The sequence below is a fragment of the Cricetulus griseus genome (assembly GCF_003668045.3).
Source record: "Cricetulus griseus strain 17A/GY chromosome 1 unlocalized genomic scaffold, alternate assembly CriGri-PICRH-1.0 chr1_1, whole genome shotgun sequence".
In the NCBI taxonomy this organism is placed as follows: domain Eukaryota; kingdom Metazoa; phylum Chordata; class Mammalia; order Rodentia; family Cricetidae; genus Cricetulus; species Cricetulus griseus.
This window is the reverse complement of record NW_023276807.1, coordinates 186,327,981-186,349,702: the sequence shown is the minus strand read 5'-3', so window position 1 is coordinate 186,349,702 and position 21,722 is coordinate 186,327,981. Positions and strand designations below refer to the sequence as shown.

Sequence of the window (21,722 nt, the reverse complement as noted above, 5' to 3'; positions counted from 1 at the left end):
GGTGTGTGCAGCATTGAAGACATCAGACAAAGGGGTGATTTACACCCTGGGCAGGACAGAGTGGGATGTAAAGTCTTCATCTCACATACACCACCAAGTACAGCAGTGTGGCATTTCAAACTTAGAAATTATTTATCTCTAGAATATTCCACCCAACATTTTCAGACCATAGGTAACTGGAACTACAAATAGCAAAACTGTGGATAAGCAGGGATGGCTATACCTCCACAGTTCCTCTATTTTATGTCTTGCAATAAAGCTGGCATAGCTATGTCAAAGTGTGACTTCTTAGAGAAAACCTGGATGATGGTAAATAAGAGAAACATAAAGAAAGAAAAAAAACTTAAATGTGACATTTTCCCCATTTACTGACAACTCTTAAGAAAGAAAAAAAACCTTAAATGTGACATTTTCCCCATTTACTGACAAATCTAGTGTAATGTTCATCACTGTGCCCTTAGACCCTAGATACCCATTGTTAAGGATATGTGAGGGTGTTGAGTGGTAGAGTAGCCTGGGCTCTGTGTTAGCCAGAGTTGTATCCTCTTTGGAGAGACTTCTATTTGGATAACTTAGGCCAGAAGATTTTCTTTCTCTGTGTGCCCAGATAATTGCACTTTTCTCTACTGTGGAGGCTCAGCCCCTGGATCCTTAATAAATGTCAAGCAATACCAGAGTAATAATCATATTTCCAGCAATAATGACAAACAACTGGGGCCCAGAGTGGGTGAAGAGGGACCGGTTCACCACAGCGCAATTCATCTCTTGTTAAACTCACTCACATATTAATTTCTAAGATGAACAGTGGGTTCTAATTTGTCTTATTTTTGAACTGTGATGTTTTTATTAAATTCAATCGTCATGAGTACGTGGAGAATGACTACTTGAAAAAAAAAAAAAAAAAACAACACTCTAGTGTAGCCAAGTATGAAGACTTTAAAATTGCAGGAAGCAAGGTTTCTACAGGAAGCCAACCCTCTCTTCTCCCTTGGGGTGTCAGAGCCTCTGTGTGGCTCAAGACAGTTGAGAAATGTCACTAGGCTGGCCTTTCTCTAACAGCCTGTTCCCATTTGTGTCTCTGAGGTCACACATACAAGATTCCTCCTCAGAAAGGGACAGATATTCAGGAATTACAGGAAGGGACCCAGGTAAAAGATGAATATCAAGTCCTGCCCGAGAATTTGCAACTCAAGGAGACATGTATTAAGACACTGTTAGGGACTTGAACTGTGTCCTAACCCCTGGTTCCTCAGAGTGCCACCTAAAAGGAATAGACACCAAGTGGACAGAACAGGAAGCTCCCCAGAAAGCCAAATCAATCTTCTGCTATAGCCCCAGACATTAGTTGAGGTTGCCTGACTCTCATAACACAGACACTGTGTTATGATGGCCCTAGCTGGGAGCATCCCTCATGCAAATACCAAAAGTGATTTAGATTTCATACTTGGCAGGTTTTGAATATTTGCACATTCATGAAGAGATATACTGTGGATAACTCATTCATATAAATCACTGATTTATGCTTCATGTAGCCTCATGGGCAATTTGATGTGCTTTCAAAGCACCTGTGTTGGGCTACAAGCCCTCATGTGTAAAGTCTCCCACTTACAGAGCAATGTTGGTGCTCAAAAAGTTTAGGACTGGGGGGACTTGCAATGTTTTGGTTGTGGAGGCTCAGTCTATTGCAGGTGCTTTCACTCCAAGTAACACCTGACATTGAAACACCTGGACAACTCTGCTGGCATTTCACAGAGAAGAAGCAAACAGGGCTTGAATTCATGGGGAAATTGCCTTCTTTAGGCTTACTGAGGAACCCTAGCTAAACCTGCTTGTTGCTTCCACCCCCAGAGTAGAACTTTGCTCTGAATTCTCAGGATAGCCCTGGCTGCTACCTGGGGCCCCAGCTGGAGCTTTGTGAGGGACACACACACACACACACACACACACACACACACACACACACACCCATAGGACATTCACCAAAACTGTTCACCTGGCACTCTTGAGACCCACACCATCCAGGGCTTACTATTAAATGACCATTGTTGATCCACACCAGGTCACCAAGTCAACTGGTTAGCCACCAGCTTCCTTCTCCCTTTGTCTGGGTCCTCACCGGGGCAGCCATTGTGGGAAAAAGAATGTATAAGCAAAAGCCTCCCCTTATCTGGGCCTTGTGCTGACTCCAGAGCCTTAGAGGTGAGCAGGGCATAATATTTTCCCAACATGGACTTGATACTCTTCTGCAAAGGGCAGATGAGACTGAGACAAAGCAGCCCAGGGTCATGGTCAGTCTAGACAAGGTTTATGAATTGTCAGATGTAGCAGTGTACTTTGAGCATGGGAAAGAGGATTGGCCAATAGGAGAAGAAAGCTCCAAGTAGGACCTTCAAATGCCCAAGGGGAGATATGGAAGAAGGTGAATTATTACAAGGGGAGGGTCTAGCAGGAGCGAAGACCTGCAGGACTTAAGATGAACTTGGAAATGTGATAAAAAGCCAGCTGCACAGGAGTTCTCACCCAATGTTTCGAGACTGTTCCAGACATCATGGTACCTGATGATGTTTGTTGGTCAGTGATAGGACAGCCGTTGTATATGATCTTTAAAAGGTCACAGTAGGGGAGTGAAGGTAAGCTGCAGCAAGGCTAAGCTAGGCAGGGTCCATCTGCTGTGCTCTTCCTGCTTCCCTAGTCTCAACCCTACACTCTGCATCTGGGTAGAAGCCTAGTCAGTGGGTGAGACATGAATATGTGAACTTTCTAACCTCCTAGCACATAATGGTTCCCAGGAAGCTAGACCCAGACTGAAGCTTGACTTCAGTCTTTATAGACTTTATATTTATGATCCTAACTCCTCAGGAACCACTTCTTCTATTATGTTTCCTCATCTCATTTCTTTATTGAATGCATCTTCATCTAAATGCATCATCAATCATTTGGAGAGTTAGTCAAAATATAAATAAACACATAAAACTATATATGATACTTGAGCCATTCCTAACTGGCAGCTGGCCCATAGGCAGATGGTCATAACTGACTGTCACTTTGCATCTGGAGGGGCCAGTCTCTCCCCTACCAATCCTCCTTCAGACCGTCTTTCTCCTTCAAGACTCAGGTTGAGTTCTTCCTAATCATACTTGGGCCCAGGTTTTCTTATAAACACCTCCTACTGTGTCACAATGATTTGAGACACAATTTTAAAGGAGGGCCTCTACTGTCAGGGACAATACTTGTTTTCTTTTTTAGCATTCCCCAGCCTTGACCAAGAGCCTGAGGTGCAGTAGGGAATCGGTGAGTGTGTGTGGAGTAATGACTAATGGAGAAGAGCCATGGCAGCTACCGATGGATGGAGACAGACACATAGAAGCAAAAAGATTCACAGACAAACATGTCTCACTCTGACCCTGGAGAACTAGGGATGATGCTTGGCAACTGGCTCCTAGAACCCCCCTTCAGGTCTAAACCTCCATCTGATGTCTGCATCCAGCCAAATGGACCTACCTGTCTATGTCCTCAACATATGAGATCATTCTTATCCTAAAGCTTTGCCACTGGCTCTTTGCTCTTATCCCATTGTCACTTTCCTGAGAAGACTTCTAGAGCCCTCTGACAGAGCATGAGTTTCTCCTCTGGTTATTTTATTCTACTCCTAGCTTCTGAACAGCTGGTTCCCTTTGGCTTCCAGTCTGTCTCCCCTCACAGAGAAGGTGCCTTTCTGTTTGGCACCATTATCAGCAGTCTGCAGATATAGTCTATGGATCAAAATTGGCCTGACCCAAGCTTGTTCATTGCATTGTTCCTTTTACTTGAAGCTCTCAGCCACTGCCTTAATGCTCTGTTAGGTTAGGATTAGGTGAAAAACTAGCACCCAGGGACCCCTGGGTCTCATGTTCAGCCCACTCAGGACCAGACTTGATGGCTTTCTTATACTCTCCCCATACTGTCCTCTATGTTCAACTTCTCTCTTCTTTGTCAGGCCAATGAGCCAAGTTTTCACCCACCCCCATCAACAACGGCAAAGCGAAGACATTTCCCAAACTTCCCGTTCTGAGACTTTGAAAGACTTTTTTAATTAACCAAAATGGTTTCTCATAATAGATGGGTCCCAGGATGAGAACGCGGCTGTAACTCACGCGACAGGCGCCCCAGCGGCTGGGCTGCTAGCGGGGCGCCTAGCGGGTTGTGAATGGCAGCAATGCCTCAGGAGGGTCCCAGCCTGATTCTCAACTCCACGACCATCTGCCGTTCTATCATTTATATAGTTGGGGACACTTCTGTCTTTGGGAACAATAAAGCATTTTTTTTTGCTTTGATGAATACATTTAAGTTTTTAAAATTTGAATTTAAGGAAATCAAATGTATGTCACCCCACTCTAAAATTCATGTCTAAAAATTGAAAGCATTTTCTGGGATAAGGTCACTCACTTAGCCCCAAATATAACTCCAGTTTTCAGGTTATAAGGTTACAGGGAAGTCCATGTGCAAACATCAGAACCTCAGAGAGATCCCTAGGAATGACTATCTTTTCAAGGACCAGATTCAGTTTTCAAAGGGATTTGAGCCAGAATTGTAAAACTAGATGGTTTCAAGTGTTTTAATTTACAAAATCTTAGTACATTGAGACTTTCTTTTGTCTGACAATCAACTGCTGTGACAAGAACTGCTTCTATTAGGGACTGTGACATTCTTCTCTATAAACATAGTGATACCATTTGCACATTGCTAAATTGCACATGGTAGTGTTTCTGTGCATTCAAAAATATCTTGATCTAAGTTACAGACTTGAGCCTTAAGATCCTTGAACTCTTACTCCTTTATGACAGCCATCAGGGACAACTGGATCAGCTGTGTGATAAAATAATTCACCACAGAAGGAAAGGAAAGAATCAGTAATTAACCCTGAATGTTGTTCAGATTAGACAACTATGCTTGGGTAGAAGTCTTCGAAGATCTGAGTATCTTTACCTGGGGACTTGCCCAAGGATGATTTAGAAATAATACATCCTTCAGTACGCAATGGTGACCCCAGGTAGAGAATGTACCACTGATTCACAGGACCCACATTGCCATCTGTGCCAGCTCTCTTAACTGGCTTTGCACTCTTGCCTCATCACCTCAAACAAGCAACCCATTTCGTGGAAGGCTGAATGATCAAAAGAATAGTCCAAGAGGCAACCTCCTGCAGAGTTTTTGGAGTACCATGGCAGTTATCCTGAGTAAAGATACAGACAAGGGTGAGTATGACCAACTGTGAAAAGGACTGCAAGCAACTGTGATTAGGCAAGCTCTGTTAACACTGATTATTTAGTGGGTGAATTTTGCAACCTTAAGTTACGAATAATACAGGCTATATGAAGAAAAGTTCTAAGGATAAATCAATAGGAAAATCATGGTATAGAAAGCTATATTGGGTAGGTAAAGTAGACACTTGCTGTATATCAGACTGGCACTATCTGATTTTGGCTGCAGATTCCTTTGTCAGTTTTAGATCTTGCTGGCTAGTCAATGTCTGCATAATGAATGAGCTAAGGGGATTCCAGTTTTAATGGATATATGAGAGTAAGCCATCCTTCATTAGGTGGGTGGCAAGCACAGCATAGCTCACAGATTTCTGCAGAGCTCAGGGAGAAGTCAGTACATGTTGTAGATAGACTATCATCTCTTCTCTGTGGAGACCTTGTCTGGATACAGGTCAGAAATGCTTTGCTAACCCTTGCCAGCCACCTCAGGGCCACTGTTATTCAATATGCATTTAATGAAGCCATCAACACTGGAGAATAAGCCACTCTGGGTTTCAGCTATCAGGTATATCTGCCTATACCCACAGTGATGGGTAGTCCAAGGTTTCTATTCACAGCCAGGACATGGCCAACAAGACAGTCTTAGAGCCCTGTATTCTCTGCTTTCATCCGAATCTAACTAAACCTGAAAGACCTGAATTCCATACTTTGGAGTCATCATCCAAAAAGAGGCTTATGTAATTTAATACCAGGATAATAGCCTCTATATGAGGCAGACAGCTTCAATAGAACCATCAAATGACCTGGAAATTATGTACAAACATGCCAGAGAGGATATGGTGTACTCTGGGATGTCTGCTCTATTAGGAGTCAGACATTCCAGGATCCAATCTGGATTGTCCCAGTAATTAAGGCTTTGGGGCTATGGTTGAAGAGGCTTCTTTTGTGGGGAGCTTTTCCTCTAGCAGGTGACTGGGGACTCCCTGATGCTTCAGAGGGGGTCCTAATCAAAGGATGTGACTGCCTTTAGTCCTCCTATGGCCTCTTTTCAGGTCTATTATTGCACCAGAATCCACAGGCTACCCAAGAAAACAGGAAAATATAAACTTGGAAGCAGGGACCACTGTGATTGATAAGCACATTCTCTCTTTCCTGGGTAAGTAAAGGAACACTTGTGTCCTGCTGTCCTCAAAACACTAGCTAGAATCCTCAAACATAACTGACAGAAAGGATATATAAAAATAGGACAAAAAGATGGCTCAGATGTTAAGACCATTTGCTGCTTGGACAGAGGTCTGGGTTTGGTTCCCAGCACCTACACTGGGCATCTAACAACCTCCTGTAACTACAGTTCCAGGGGACCAGACACCCTCTCCTGGCTTGTATGGTCTCCTGCACACTCATGTTGTACTTACATACATATATATATATATATATATATATATATATATATATATACATACACACACACACTCAGGAACATAAAATAAAGTAAATCTTTTTCAACATTTGCCCTAAAATGTCTTTAAAAGGCAAGCTTGGCTAGAGAATTTAAAATATGAATTGTGGACAATTTTCAAAAATAAAAAGAATCAGTTGTGATATTTTTATAACATGAAGAGCACAACATGAGCAAATACTTTAAATAAAGTGATCAAACAAGCAAAACATCACAAAGCAGAGCAACAAATCTGTCACCTCAAAGCCGAGTGTTGTGGTGTAGAGTTCTTGCTGTAATTCAAACACAATGGCAAGCTTAACACTCACTGCTAATAGCAAAATGATTCTTTTTATTGAAGACGAAGAAAAAAATAAAAACGATGTTGCTCTAAGCAGTTTTGAAATGAATATCTGATTCAAAACTTCCCCTGTGCATATAATTGCATGCTAATTTACATTTTAATTACTTCCTAAGAAATCAAAAGCATTTGTTGACAGTGGAACATAATGTCAACTTCACGGTGCACTGTTGGTGGATGTTTAATGAACTTAATTAGATAATTAGTGATGTTAATTATCCTTCTATTATGAAGATAAAGATGTCTCACAAATGATGTACTCAGTGAAGAAACATCATTAAAGGTATCAGTGTTTGCTTTTGTTCATTTATGTCTATTTTTCAAATTCCTGTAACCGGCTTATGATAAATGGTGACAAGTAAAACTTGCTTAAATTGAGGGAAAGGGGGGGCAAGTCACTGCCTTCCTTTAGCCTGATGTTAATTGTCCCCAGTATTCTGGGTGCTGACACCATGATGAGACTGATACCGTTGCTGACAAATGTCTGCTGTATGAAACCATAGTTACACATTCATGACAATGTTAGAGTAAAACAACTATGTGTATGACATTGGTCTATAAAATTATAATAAAACAGCAAAATCTCCATGGCCTAGTGGCACTGGAGTCATTCCAGAGTCCTAGCACCATACCTTGCATGCATTAGTGGTGGTACTGGGCTTAACAAACCTGAGCTGCCAGTTTTTAAAAGCACAGCCTGAGCATGCAAGCTCCTTGATACTGGCCATAGGCAACTGTGTAGCCGGCTGTGGCTTTAAAGAGCTATGCTGTACTCCATCTCCTGCAGTCAGTGCACTGGGCTGCACCAGCAACAATCTGCACTAAGCTGTTGATCTAAGAAATGAGTCACTATTTCAGCATAGGGTGAACTTACTCTGCTGTCTATTGGATCCAGATGTGCTGCTTCTACTCTTGTTCTTTCTTGGTAGCTCAAACTCCTACAGCTCCTCAGTTTTATCACAAGGTCCAGACCAGGACCTTTTATGCATTCACTCATGCACACACACACACACACACACACACACACACACACACACACACACACACACCACACACACATTTTGAAACCATGCCTATGACCACTGGATGATTATCAAATTTTAGTCTCACCCTCAAATCAATAAAAGCCTTCTACTTCTTTGTTCAAGGGAGCAGCCTGGCCACCTGTGGTCAGTTCTGGGCTCCCTTTGGTTCAAGTCCCCATAAATGAAACTTCCTTGTCCTGGTCTTAATATGATTTAGTCTCATATGTAGTGTTTCTATGCCAGGAGGTCCTGTCTTGTGGCCCATCACAATTAAGACAACCAAGATCCCATTTACCATGTCTTGCAATAGAGTTTACACCACTAAAATTTCAAAACACATTTCCCCCAAACATTTTTTGTGGATGATTGTATTCCTTAACAGATAACTCTATTTAATTGTTTGTCCTCATAATTTTTTCCTCATAACTAAGTTTTCCAGAAATCCCTGAGAAGGTCTGTGTGTTCAGGTTGTGAGTGGCTGTTTCTGGTTTCCAGTACCCCACACATCTCTTGCCTTGTGGGCACAGTGTGGCTCTTCTGCATGACAGTGAGAACATGTCACAAGACAATCCCTCTCTCTAGATCCTCTGCACCTCCATTTTAGAAGTCCTTATACATTTTAATGTTCTCCCAATTTTAGACTATCTGCCCCTAAAACTCTCTTAAAGTCATATTTGTGTCCTGTGGAAGTCTTTCTTGCTCACAAACATTAAGTTGTGTTTGCTATATGTTTATGCAATAATATTCAGTGTGATAATCTGTTGGTTTCAAATGTTCTGAACTTTGCAACATTTCTGACTCTGGCTCTTTACAACAGAACATATGAGAACTCCAGGTCACCTTGGTAACTGCCTTTTTACTTCCTCAGTTCTTACTGTCTGCACTAGCACACACTTCTACTTCATTTCAAAGCCCATTCTAGCTATGTTTGAAAATCTAGTCTAACCCTTAGACTCTCATGATCAGAAATTTTATATCCCATGGAGTGAAGTCTGAGGCTTGCCCTGTAGTGCTTTCTCTCCCAAATATGGAGGGACCTAGGCATTAAACTAAGTGGCAGCATCACCAGCACACTGCATTCCACTTTCAGGTTCTGCTTCAGCAATAGCATCCTCAGCCCCTCACCAGGAGGGCAATGACATCAAGGAACCCAAGGATCAATCCCACTCACCCTCCAGTTCCATATATTCGCACTCTTCCACAATTCCTTATTTAGTTTTATGATTCCTTTAAAGAGAAGATAAGTATGCACAAACATTCATGCATGTGATTTCCCAGAGACAAATGGGGAGAAGTCCAGTTCACGTTCTACCCAACAAGACCTGGGTTGGTGGGTGTATACATTCAGATGAGCTCCCATCTCAAGGACCCCCACGTCCTCTGAGTCTCATCTACCTCATCATCAACAGATTCTTCCAAGCTTTACTTATTCCTCCCACATCCCAGGATTTCTCTCTCCTCAGAGTCATTTCCTCTGGCCTTGGTGGGCTTCTGTCTTCACTTATCCCAGGCTCAGGTAGCAGATTTTTTCCATATTCTTTGATATTGGATATTCCAACCACTGTTACTATAGCCCTCTTCACCTAATTGACGGGACACTTCCTGGATACTCTCTTGCCTCAGGACCACCATCATTCACAACCTAACCTGTACATGAACAAGACCCCACCACATAGCCCCAATTCAACCTTGTATCTATGGATACATTAAGCATAGTCATTTGTCTGTTCCTGTCACTAGTTCCTGTCCTGCCCCTGCCATTGGCCTCTTCCTGCCTGGCAGTGCTGACCCACACCACCTTCAAGCCTCTCCCCTTCTTTTCTCCAAGGTAAAGTAACCTCCCTTGCACCAACCCCCAGTGTCTTCCAGTATCCAGATCCCTATTATGTTTGCTTTTCTTTCTATGCATACCAGTAGATGGTGATACACTTTGCATTTTGAAATAACTTTAAATCAATAGATTAACTGTGGAGACAATACAGAGAGTCCTTGTCTCCCTGGCCCTCTCCTGACTTCCCATGGTATAAACCAACACCACATATCATGAAATTCCATCTGCCAAAAAAGAATGGTGTTTTATTACTGGGTGGTTTGAATACAAACTGTCCCCTAGCCCCTGCCACCATGGGCTCATTGTGTCAAGCACTTGATCCTCAGCTGGTGGCATTATTTTAGGAAGTATTTAAGAGACTTTAAGAGGTGAAGCCTATCTGAACAGCTCTTCCCTGTCACACATTCTTGTCTAACAGTGTTCTACCTAAGCCCATTGAGCAAGTCACCATATACTGAACTCTTGGAAACCACCAACTGAAACAAATCCTTCTTATGTCAGGTGGAAAGGCAACTTCTCAGCCTGTTCTGAAATAGGAACATCTGAAATCAAGTGGTCAGGAAAGCAACATCCTCTGTTATGGAGAAAAAAATGTCTGGCTAGTGTGTTACCCAAGCAGACAGCAATGGTGAAATGGCTTCCAAAGCCCCCTGAACTGGCTTTTGGAGACCCAAGGAGAGCCCAAATCCCCAGCCTCTATCCAACTCTTAAGGCCTTCACCATGCCAGCTACAATAACGTCACAATTTGATCCCAGAAGGGACTGTGAAGGGGCCAGGAGAAAGGGGGAAGAAATAACATCTATCAAAATAAGTGACAGCAATCAAATCAGCCTTGACTCAAAGTTCAGCTTCCCTGTCAGGAAGAGTACATGTTCTCCTGAAGAGGGAAAGAGGTAAGAGAAATGATGAAGCCCACCTCATATGTCTCACTCCCAGGAACAATTTATCAGTGCTATAGAGCTGTCAGCCCTGACATGATAAGGAATAACATGGAATGAATAATGCTTCCTCCAGTACCAACTCCTTTAATTACAAGCCTCTTCTTTCCAGAAGAGAGACAGAAGATGCGAAAACACCAATTTCATGCACTCGTGCCTGAATAATGTCTCCATGCTGCTTTTTCCAGATGGCGACCTCCTCACTGGAGGGACTAATGATGTGGGCATATTTAGGGAAAAACCAATAACGGAGTCTTTAACCTTCAACAACAAAAAGCGTGTTATACAAAATGTTCCTTGGGATACATTAGAAAATATCAATTACATTGCTCACTGAGGTGTAATCAGCTGTAATAATCAAAATTAATTTTTAAAAATAATTAAACAGACCCCAGGGCAAATAGTTGATGCTCTTATCTTATGACATCACAGCGTACATATGTACCTGAGAACTGTGCCTTCTGGTAACGACAAAGGCAGCTCCTGAAGATGAATGATGGATGTGGTGTGAAGGCTGCTGAGTTTCAATGCAGTGTGAAATGGGGAGCCTTCTACTCCCTCCTTCCAGAACCTTCTGTACCCATTCCAACTGGGTGACCAGTGTAGGGAAGTCTAGATGGTTTTAAAATTTTTAAACATGTTCTCCTTGTTTCAAAATGAATTTGTTTTTTAAAATGTAGGCATTCCAAGAACACCTGTTTGTGGTACTGAAGAGTAACTCACAGCCATTTCCAATTAATGCCAGTATTAGACCTGGCTTTTCTATACACAGCTCCAACTTGAAGCCACATGCACACCCTCGAACACTCAGAGATCGTGGATTCGATTACCAGTGGCAAACAGAAAAGAGTGGAGACACCACAACCGGGCTTTGAGATGCCTGAGATGTCTCCCAGGACAAGGCTCACCTCTGCCCTGCACTCAGGGTCCTTCACCTGCCTCCCTGGCATCAGTCTCATGGCCGAGGACAGACTCCCACTCCATGAAGTCACTTTGCTGTGGTATGTGAGGCTTGAGCGATTGGCCAGTGACTTCTTTTCAGATGCTGTGGGAGGAAATAGGAAGATTTCAGAGTTGAAGTTGAAAGGGAGAGCACACATCAGTTCCACAGCTGGCTTGGCTGTTAAAGGGCCCTCTAGGGCCTGGATGCTGCATGCCTGCTGCCAAAGAGAAGCATCCCATGTCGTGGGTGCACACTGCCATCTTCTGATGTTCCTTTCACTAAGAAACGTATGTGGCCTGTGGGGTCCCTAGACCTGGTCCAAACTCCTCGCTCCACAGCTTGTTGGTGCCTACTGAGACATAAGAACAGATAAGCGACCTCCCAGAGTTAATAAACCTCTGTGTTCTCATAGTATGAAATGGGGATAGAAGAATCCAGACCTGCTGGATGTCATGAGGGTGGCCTAAATTAATGTGCTTAAAGAACGTGGAGCATTTGAAGTGTTCAGTACATGACTGCTAGGCAAATAGAGCTCCAGAGTCAATCTCAGCATTGTACTCCTCTATATCTGCATGGACATATGTGTCTTGTTTTATTGCACTTCTCTTTTGCATACAGTCTGATATCGCGACTCCAAATTATACTTGCACATATTGCTATAGCTTGAGTATGCTCCCTCCAAAATTCATGTTGTAGCATAATCCCTACTGTGAAACTAGGAAGGGTCTTTGGGGAAGTGGCAAAGTCATGAGGCTTTGTCCTCATGGATGGATTAATGCCTTTTAAAATGGCTGCAGGAAATGGGCTTAGGCTTTCTCTATCCATCCACTGCTTTCGCTAAGTAAAGACACAACAGCCCAGACACACCGCGGAGGATATTGCAACAAATTCTGACTTGGAAGCATACAGATCCCTTGCCAGACAGTGAATCTCATACACCTAGATCTTGGATTTCCTGGCTTTTAGAACTCTAAGAAATTGAATTTCTGTTAATCATAAGTTATCTAATGTATGCTTTTATTCAAGCAGCACAAATGGACCAAGAAAGACATATTCACACATTTTCCAGAACAATTTGGAAGACCAGTTAGATAAGGGCTCTAGGCCTCTGGGCGGTAAGGCAATTGGCATGCCAACAGCTAAGTCTTAAGATGGTGTAACTTTGTGGTATTGAAAGACTTGAAAGAAACACATGAATTTTGAAGACACCATCTCAAAACCTCCCCCAGAGCAAAATTAAAATCTCATTGCTGGATTGGTAACTATGACAGCAAAATGTTTGGTCACTATCATGCCACTATTTTAAGGGGCGTCATGGGCTTCATGAAGTGCCAGTTCACAACCTGAAGCTCAAGGCTGCTTGCTGTGTATGAAGCAGAATTTCAAATCTGAGAGGTGATCCTCAAGGCCAGATGTAGTGCTCAAAATCTCCCAAGCCTTAGCCAGAGCCCTGAACCAGTCACCAGTCCCTTGAAGAGACTATTGCAAACTGCCTGCTTGGTTGGTACTTCCAGCCTTCCTTTCCACCAGTGGGCAAACACAGCATTCATTCTCTGTGAGGACAGATAAGCAATGCTTCAGTGATGTCAACACACCCACCAAAGGTATGAAACAGAAAAGGCCTTGGCTCTAGGTCAAGCCCTGAGTAGAAACAGCTCTGGCCTTGAATGGAACCTTGTTAGATTTGGCTCTATGGGACCCCAGGAGTTCCATGACTTGAGGGTACAGAGACCTAAGTAATGCTGCCAGGCTCTGAGCAACGTCTCCTCCCAGAGTGGGGTGACTTCTTCAATCTTCACTTCGCTTTCCCCAGCCTTCACAGAGAGATCCATCTTGAAGGTATCCTCCAGTGTCTGTCGCCTCTGTGCCACCAGCTGCTGCCAGAGTGTCCTCACTGACTTCTGGATGTTGTGCTGGACTAACAAAGAGAGTACATAGCACAGTGAGGGTGGCCTTCCCCAAACAGGGTCAAGAGGGCCACAAGACAGAATATCACTTCATAATATCTTGATGATTGCCTCAGCTTGGCAAGCTCCCCCCAGAAGTCAGTATGTAGAGTCAAAGATACCAGCATCTATGTCAACTGGATTCTTCCCTCTTCTCATACCTAACTACATACCGCCAAATCCTACCTGCCTCTCATGCCCAAATCTAGAAAATGATATCAAGGGATCAAGGAGTCTCTTTTCAATCCCCAATTCTGTCAGATAACAGTGATATCCTACATGTGACTCCTCAGTAGCTTAGGGGTTACCCTAAGCACCTTCTCCTAACCTAACTAGATACATTGGCATCTGGGGAATGGAGCCCAAATGCAAGGCTGTGCCCAGGTGGACCAGTCCTCTTTCCTAGCATTGGATCTGCTTCTCAGACTCTGCCCTTCTCAGTCCTGTGGATTATCTGAGGCTTAGACATGTCTTCAGCCAGTCTTCTGGTACACCCAAGTCCCTAGTCCCTTGAAGTACATCTGAAACTCCTCTAGTCCTAAACCACTGGTCCCTCTTGCATCCATCTCCTAGAGTCTCCCTCCCTCTCTCTCTCTCTTTCTCTCTCTCTCTCTGTGTGTGTGTGTGTGTGTGTGTGTGTGTGTGTGTGTGTGTGTGTGTGTGTGTGTACAGGTGCATCCAGACATGTGTGACTGTGTGGAGGCCAGGGATCAGTGTTGGATGCCTTTCACTCTTTCTCTGACTGAACTGGTTTGGCTAGAGTGATTGGCCAGTAAACCCCCAAGATCCTCCTGTGTCAACTTCCCTAGTGCTGGGATTACAGATATTTGCCACTGTGGACCAGAACTCAGATCCTCATGTCTTTTCAGCAATCATTTTAATGACTGAGGTACTCCTCAGGTCTAGAGTCTCTTTGCTAACCCAACAGGGATAGATACCTGTTCCACTGCTAACAAATTCCAGAGTGGAGCCATTCATGCTTTAAATTGACAGTGTTCATACAAAGTTTAAAGCCACAAGCTTCTGAAACTGGAAAGGCTTAGGAGCCTTTATGACCTTAGTCCAGTTGTGTTCATCCTGATGTTTTATATTACAAGGTGCCACAAGGCAAAAGGCACAGACTTCAAGTCAAGCGGCAGAATTTTGAGCCATCTCAGTCAAGACATGTGGATGTGATTGCCATGCGCGCACGCGCGCGCGCGCGCGCGCGTGTGTGTGTGTGTGTGTGTGTGTGTGTGTGTGTGTGTGTGTGTGTGTATATATATAAACTAACAATTCTGAGAGGTAGCAAGGTTCTGGTTTGAACTAGTTGAGATAGCATGCCAGTTTCAAATAAAGAGTGAGGAGTCAATGGATTGAAGTAAACTAAGCTTTCTCCCCATCTTTTTATCCATCCCTTCATCTTACCTTCTATTCATCCATCCATCCATCCTTCCTCCCGTCCTGTCATCCACTCCCCTATCCCCCATTCATACATCTATCCTCTCATCCATCATTGTCTATTCTATCAAGCCTACACAGATCACTCCAATGTCTTTCTTCCCAGCTTGCCATGCTATCTCACCCCTCTAGGATTTTCTAGGGTTTTTCCAGGCCTCTGGAAGTTTCTTTCATCTTATTTTCATATTTCGCTTGGGAACAATACATGGGAAAATCCAACACTGCAGCTGTTGCCATCCAACCCCATTCCAGCATGGAAAACCCAGCAAAATTTACCATCACTCAAGCTTGGGAGGCCTTCTTCCTTTTTGTCATTCACGTCTTCATTTGGAGAAAGGAAGACTTGATGATAAGGAGCAATTCTGGGCTTGGGCTCCAATCCAAATCCTTCCGGGTAACTAGTAAACAAGAAAAACTTCACTGTAAACTCAAGTTTCCTCAGGACCATGCCTTGGTTCTTTATTGCAAGAGGTAACCCCTTAAACAGTATATATCAACATAGAAAAGCATGTCAATCTAAAAAAAAAAAATACGTCATGATGATGTCCACAGCGGGTAGCTTTCCAGTCAGCAGGAAAATGCCTTATCATTCGAAGTTGTCCTAGCTTGTGAAACCCTAATTGTGTCTCCAGCAGAGCCTCTGGTTCATCTTTTAGAGCCTCTGTCCTGTCATCAGAACTCCCAAAGCATTAATATCTGACTCTGTTGGGCTTTGATGTCATCCCACAGTACTGGGGCTAGATTCCAGGGCCTGTATCTGCACTGGGTCTTACACTTTGAAAGACTCTTGTTATTACTGTCTTGAAAACGTTAGTAATTTGTAAATATACACTTCATATTTTCATTTTGTCAGGGCCCCCACACTTCGTAATTCAGTTCTAATGGGAACACAATCATTCACACATTGGACTCCCCAGAAACCTCAAACTGTGATGGCCCCATTCATGCTACAGCCATGTGCCTTCTTCTGGAAGCCCTTCTCAGCCTTCTCAGCAGAAAAAGTACTTACAATCTGTAGTTCAAATCTAAAGTAGCAAACATAGAAATAAAAAATCTGCCCATGTGCAAGGATGACTACTGTTGAATAAAATTTAGAGAATAAAATGTTCTGCAGAAGGGCCTGGAGAGAATGCCATTCCCAGTATGGAGAAGGGTATTCCATCCCCCTCGCCTGGGTTCCCACATAAAGAGACAAGCAAAAGCCTCCTGAGTTAACCATACACTGAAAATGGATGTTTTTCAAATTAAAAGATGGAAGGACAAGTCTCCCTCTGGGATGGAGGCTTCCTCAGGCTTCTCCTTAGTGCGGGCTGACCCTTATCTCATGATCTTGCTGCTTCAACCTCCTGTAGGCTGGAATCAGATGCCCACACAATGCTTGGCTTCCTAGAGAGAGTTAACCTGAGTCAGTCCTAGCATTTAAACTTATAATTTATTCTGACACAAGTATGATCCAGAAAAGCCGCATTGGGCATGGTGATAGATGCAAATAATTATAGGACCATCGAGGTAGAGGCAACATCTATGGAGGATGTTCAAGGCCAACCTCGGCCACATAGCAAGTCTGAGGCTAGACTAAGTTACTTCTAAAATATAAAACTCAGAGATGGTGGGAAGCTAGTGAACACTTGGAATCCTAGCTTGCAAGAGGCTGGAGCAGGGAGATTGCTGTGAGTGTGAGGCAGCTTTGTCTACATAGTGAGACCCAATCTCAACAAATGGAAGGAAAGATGAAATGACAGCACCAAGTCTAATAGCCTGCTGTCTTTTCCTCGATGCACTCAGTACAGCTCCCAAGCATCCCCTGCCTGACAATTGGAGTTCAAAGGATTCCAGAATTTGAAGCTTTTAAAAACAAAATGATACTTAAAGTGGAAAATTCTCTCACTTGACCTCATGTGGTGGCTACCCATAGAATCAAACATGCTGTGCACAATTATTTTTTGGTCATACATGTAAGGTATATTTGAAATAAATGAACATGGTGTTTACTTCTGGGTATCATACCCATTATATTTCCTTTTACATAATTACATACATACATCATATATACAGAGAGATGCATATATAGATAGAAATATATGCAAATATTCCCAAAATATTTTAAATCCAAAATATGAAACATATCTGGTACCAAGAATTTCAGATGAAAGAATAAATATCTTCCACCTAAATATTCAGGGAGATGAGTTGGACATACATGGGGTCAAGCATCATAGATTCAAATGGGACTTCCAGAGAGAGGGCCTATTCAACAAAAGTATGGTAGTGTTTGTTAGGCAAGTGAATTTGTTGATATTGTTCTGAATCCCATACATACTGTGTGTAGTTTTCTGCAAAGAAAATTATTTCTAGCTTGTATGGTACACTGAATTATGAATTTTTTCATACTAAGATTGCATTTATCAAATATTAATGTTTCTGAAATATGGCTATGTAAAAAAATCAATGTGTATGCTTAATGTTTGCATCTTCTGCCTCAAAAAATGAAATCAATTCAATATCTTAGAATTGTGGAAATAGGTACATTTCTTTTGATGCCTCACACAGACTTGGGGATGGTTTGGCTATTACCAAACACTGCACAAGGCTTCAGTTATCCAGCTAAACAGAAGGCTGCTTTCCACCAGATATCCTTCCCTTCTGCACCTTGCTTTTCTGCACTGACCACTGGCACAGAGAAGAAAGCCTCAGATCTTACCTCCTTGCATTCAGCAGCAACAGGCAATGCATGAGGCAAAGCAGGAAGCTGACGTTGGAATTATAAGTGGCAAAGATAATGTCCCAGTGCTCCTGTAGGAAGTCCAGGATCCTGAGGAGGCTAAGGCACTCAGAGAGGGACTGCTGGGGCTTGGACAGGCAGTGCAGGATGACTTTATTCAAACTGCTGTATAAAGCACTCAGGACGGTGTCCCTTTGGGAAGATGGGTTCTCGATGACCTGAACCACCAAAATAAGACACACATGTACTCATAAACATGTAACTTTACACACTGACCCAGTTTACAACAGAAACAATGGCATTGAAAAGTTACTCGGTCAGAGAAGCTTCCTTATAGAGTGGGCAATGGTTAATGTAGAGACTCAAGACTAGTCAATATGAGGAGACTAAGTGACGTTGGATGTTCAGCCCTAAGCAGTACCTATGTCATCTCCTCCAATGGCTCAGCACTTCACTCAAGGGGGGAAAGAAAGACCGTAGAGCTGCAGGATGGGAAGGAATTCTGTGAAATGTCCTCTGGTTAAGGGCTGTGTGTGTGGAATGCCGAAGGCAAGACAGCAGGACTGGGTCTGAGAGACCACACTTCAGGACTTTAAGAGCCCCCCCCCCCACTTATTCTGGATTCTGGTTCAACTCCTGGAAGGAAGATCCAGCAGAGCCAGGAGACTCCCAGTTCATAAGCAGGCGGCTTCTCAGCACCCCGGGGACCCAGCTTCTTACCACTACGATGTGCTCTATGATGAAGATGAGGATGTGCCTGGGATCTGCTGAGAATATGCCACTATACAGTTTCTCCACCAGCTTCTGGGTGAAGTAGGAAATGCTTGCAAGGGAAGGAGCAGCGGCAGCTTCTGGGTTTGGCTGAGGCACTGTACTTCCTGGTGGGGTATGGAGAGACAGACTGATTATTATAGTCTGATGGGCTTCTCCACCCACAGTCTACAAATCCCTTGTGGTGACCGTGTCCTAGTCACCTGTGTGCTGCGATGTTCTGAAGATGGGGTCTCTGGTAGGTGCACAGTGAACACATATTTATTCAAAGCAAACTGATCTAGACTAAGCCAGCTAGTGATAGAAATTGGGGGATGAGAAGACAAGCAAAATAATGTTTCTTCTGGAGGTTCTTTAACATGAAAACAGGAGAGCCGAACGTTCAAGGCAGATGAGAAGGGGACCCAAGGCCATGCCGTTAGACTGGACACATGTGCTGGCTGGCTTTTAGTCAACTTGACACAAGCTAGAGGCGTCTGGGACAGGAAAACAGTTGTGGAATTGCTTCCATCAGAGTAGCCTGTAGGCAAGTCAGTGGGGCATTTTCTTGATTAATGATTGATGTGAGAGTGCCCAGCCCACTGAGGGTGTTAGGGCCCCAGGGAATATGGTCCTGGGTAAATAAAAAAGTAAACTGAGCAATTTATGGGGAGCAATCCAGTAGCAGCATTCTTCCATATTCTCTTTTTGCATTTCTTCCTTGACTTCCCTCAGTGATGGAATGTGATAAGGATGTGTAAGCCAAACAAACCCTTCTCTCCCCAAGTACAGTTTGGCTATAGTCTTTTATCACAGTATAGAAAGCAAACTAGAGCAACTGAGGAAAGAGTGTATCAAAAAGCAGACAGCCAGACTCATTTGCACAGCAGGCAGCGTGTTGTCCTTAGTGTGTGGAGATCTCAGATGATTCCCAGAACCAGCATGAGTTAGCTAAGATTACCCTCCAGGTCCCCAACCCAGTCACACTGCCATCCAGAGATAGAGCCAACATAAACACTGGGTTGTCATGTCAACACTCTGCCTATACCATCCCCTACCCTCCTCTGGTTAGATACCAAGAGAAAGACACAAACAGATTTCCACACCGTGTGGCAGGAGAAAATCCTAGAGGCAAGCTGTGTCATATGGGATTCCTGTGGGCTCAGAAAACATGGGGGGGTGGGTTAGGGAGATATGGGCTTGATTTTGAGAAGAAGCCTCAGCCATCCTGTAACTAAGGTCTCAAGTGTTGAGGGATGGTGGCAGCATCTTCATTTAGGCCTTTCATTCAAGAAATGCTTACTGGGCAGTGAATCTGTCATCATCATGGTTAAGTAGTATCAGAGTATGTTAGGTTCAGTTATCTCACATTCCTGAAGTAATAAGTCAGGGTTCTGATGAAGTCAGAGGAGACTTATTTGAACCCAGAAGACAGAGGAGTTTCGACCTCAGAATGGCCCAACTATAACAGCTGTGTCATAGAAAATGGAATCTGTGTCAATAGGGGGCAACAGATGCTTGCTGAAGATGCCTGCAGAGATGGACATGCTGCCAGGGGTGGCAACACTCAGCCTGGGATCTTGGCCACCAATGAGCTGCCCAATACCAGGAACAGAGAATGCAGAAACCACTTACCTCTTGGGGTAGGCACACTACCCCTACTTGTGACGTAGAATATGTCCATGGTAGAAAGTAGGACCTCAGACTGGAAGTCCCTCTTCTGCTGACTGGAGACACCATCTGGAGGGGCCTGAAAACATGCCCTGGGCCTGAGATGGCAGCCACTGAATCACCATGTCCTCTCAGTAACCACATGCCTTGCCTGACTGGTGAGTATGGGCTTCTGCCCAGTCATGATTGGCTTTCTCTGAGGCACTGAGACACTGACCTCTGATGACCCAGACACCTCATCCAGGAGATGACACCCTCTCCCAGAGTGAAGAAGCAAGTCTGAGGAGTGCACAGCCAATGGGCACCTGGCAAGTATCTCAAGGTGAAGTTAACTCTGGAACAAAGTCAGCCACTTCCCAGGGACCAGATCTGAGACCGTCCCCAAATAAGCATCTGCTCTATAATTCTGCTTTTCTTCCCCTTCTCTCAAGTACCCACATATAAATCACTTCCACAAAATACTTGCTTCCAAAGACCTCACATCTGTTTCTCCCCCAAGGCCGGAGGTTCACAGGTTCTACACTAGGCCTCTGTAGTACTAACAGTCAATCACCCAGCGGTTATCTGGTCTCTCCAGTCCTTGAGGGCCAGTCCCCTCCCACTGTACACAGTCCAACAACCTACCTCCAGGAGCACCTCCAAGGGCAGCCATTGCTTGGGGCTGGACACTCCAAGTAGTAGCTCCTTCAAGAGGACTTGCATGAACTCTCTCAGCTGTCTCTGAGTTGGATGTGACATGAAAGAAGTCTGAAACCCCTCAGCAGTACTGCTGGATTCAGCAGAGGCCCCAGGACTGCTGGTGTTTCTAGAGGACTCAGGCATTGCCTCCTGGAAGACAAATGACATAGCAGCGTGGTTGGCCCTGCCTGGAAGCCTTTTCCACAAGCTACTTTGTGGGTAGGATTTTCATCAAGCCCAACTCTTGCATGGAAACCTGTTCTGCAGTGCCATAAGACTGGCCTAGGACTAAACTGTTTGTAATATGGCCACAGCTGTCTGAGTTGCACTTTGTGAACCACAGAGTCAGAGACCAGCAAGGAGGTCTAGAATGCCATACGGGGCGTGATGGTGTCGGCTCTGGGATTCAGCTCCCAGTCCTCCACCTGCCCCAGTTCTGCTAATGCTGACAGACAGCACCCCCTGGTGAGGACAGAGAAGCAGAGCTGGAGAATCTTCCCCTGATCTCCAAAGCTGTCTGGCATTTAGGTTCTCACTGAAGATTTGTAAAACTCAAACCAGGCAGGGCTCATTCCCCTAGATAGGCCAGGATGACATGGAGATGCCAGGAGGCCAAATGACAGACCCAAGGACACATGGCCAGGGACTCTTGACTCCCGCCCCGTGAACTTTTCATGTGCCTTCATCTGTTGGCACCTCCCTTTGCTCATTCATAAAATTAATGCAGCCATTCTTAAT

General features: G+C 44.0%; 1 protein-coding gene across 5 annotated transcripts in view; it reads right to left on the bottom strand.

Annotated features, from left to right (window-relative positions):
* Wdfy4 (WDFY family member 4) overlaps positions 1–21,722 on the bottom strand; it is a 233,016-nt gene that overhangs the window by 99,045 nt on the left and 112,249 nt on the right. For all 5 annotated transcript variants that reach the window (XM_027389479.2, XM_027389481.2, XM_035452661.1 and 2 more), the window contains 7 exons: positions 20,931–21,134; positions 20,271–20,385; positions 18,606–18,763; positions 17,865–18,103; positions 15,440–15,561; positions 13,510–13,695; positions 11,743–11,879 (listed from right to left, as the gene is read on the bottom strand). In XM_027389479.2, the coding sequence (XP_027245280.1) occupies positions 11,743–11,879; positions 13,510–13,695; positions 15,440–15,561; positions 17,865–18,103; positions 18,606–18,763; positions 20,271–20,385; positions 20,931–21,134 (1,161 nt within the window). The remainder of the gene's footprint in view (positions 1–11,742; positions 11,880–13,509; positions 13,696–15,439; positions 15,562–17,864; positions 18,104–18,605; positions 18,764–20,270; positions 20,386–20,930; positions 21,135–21,722) is intronic.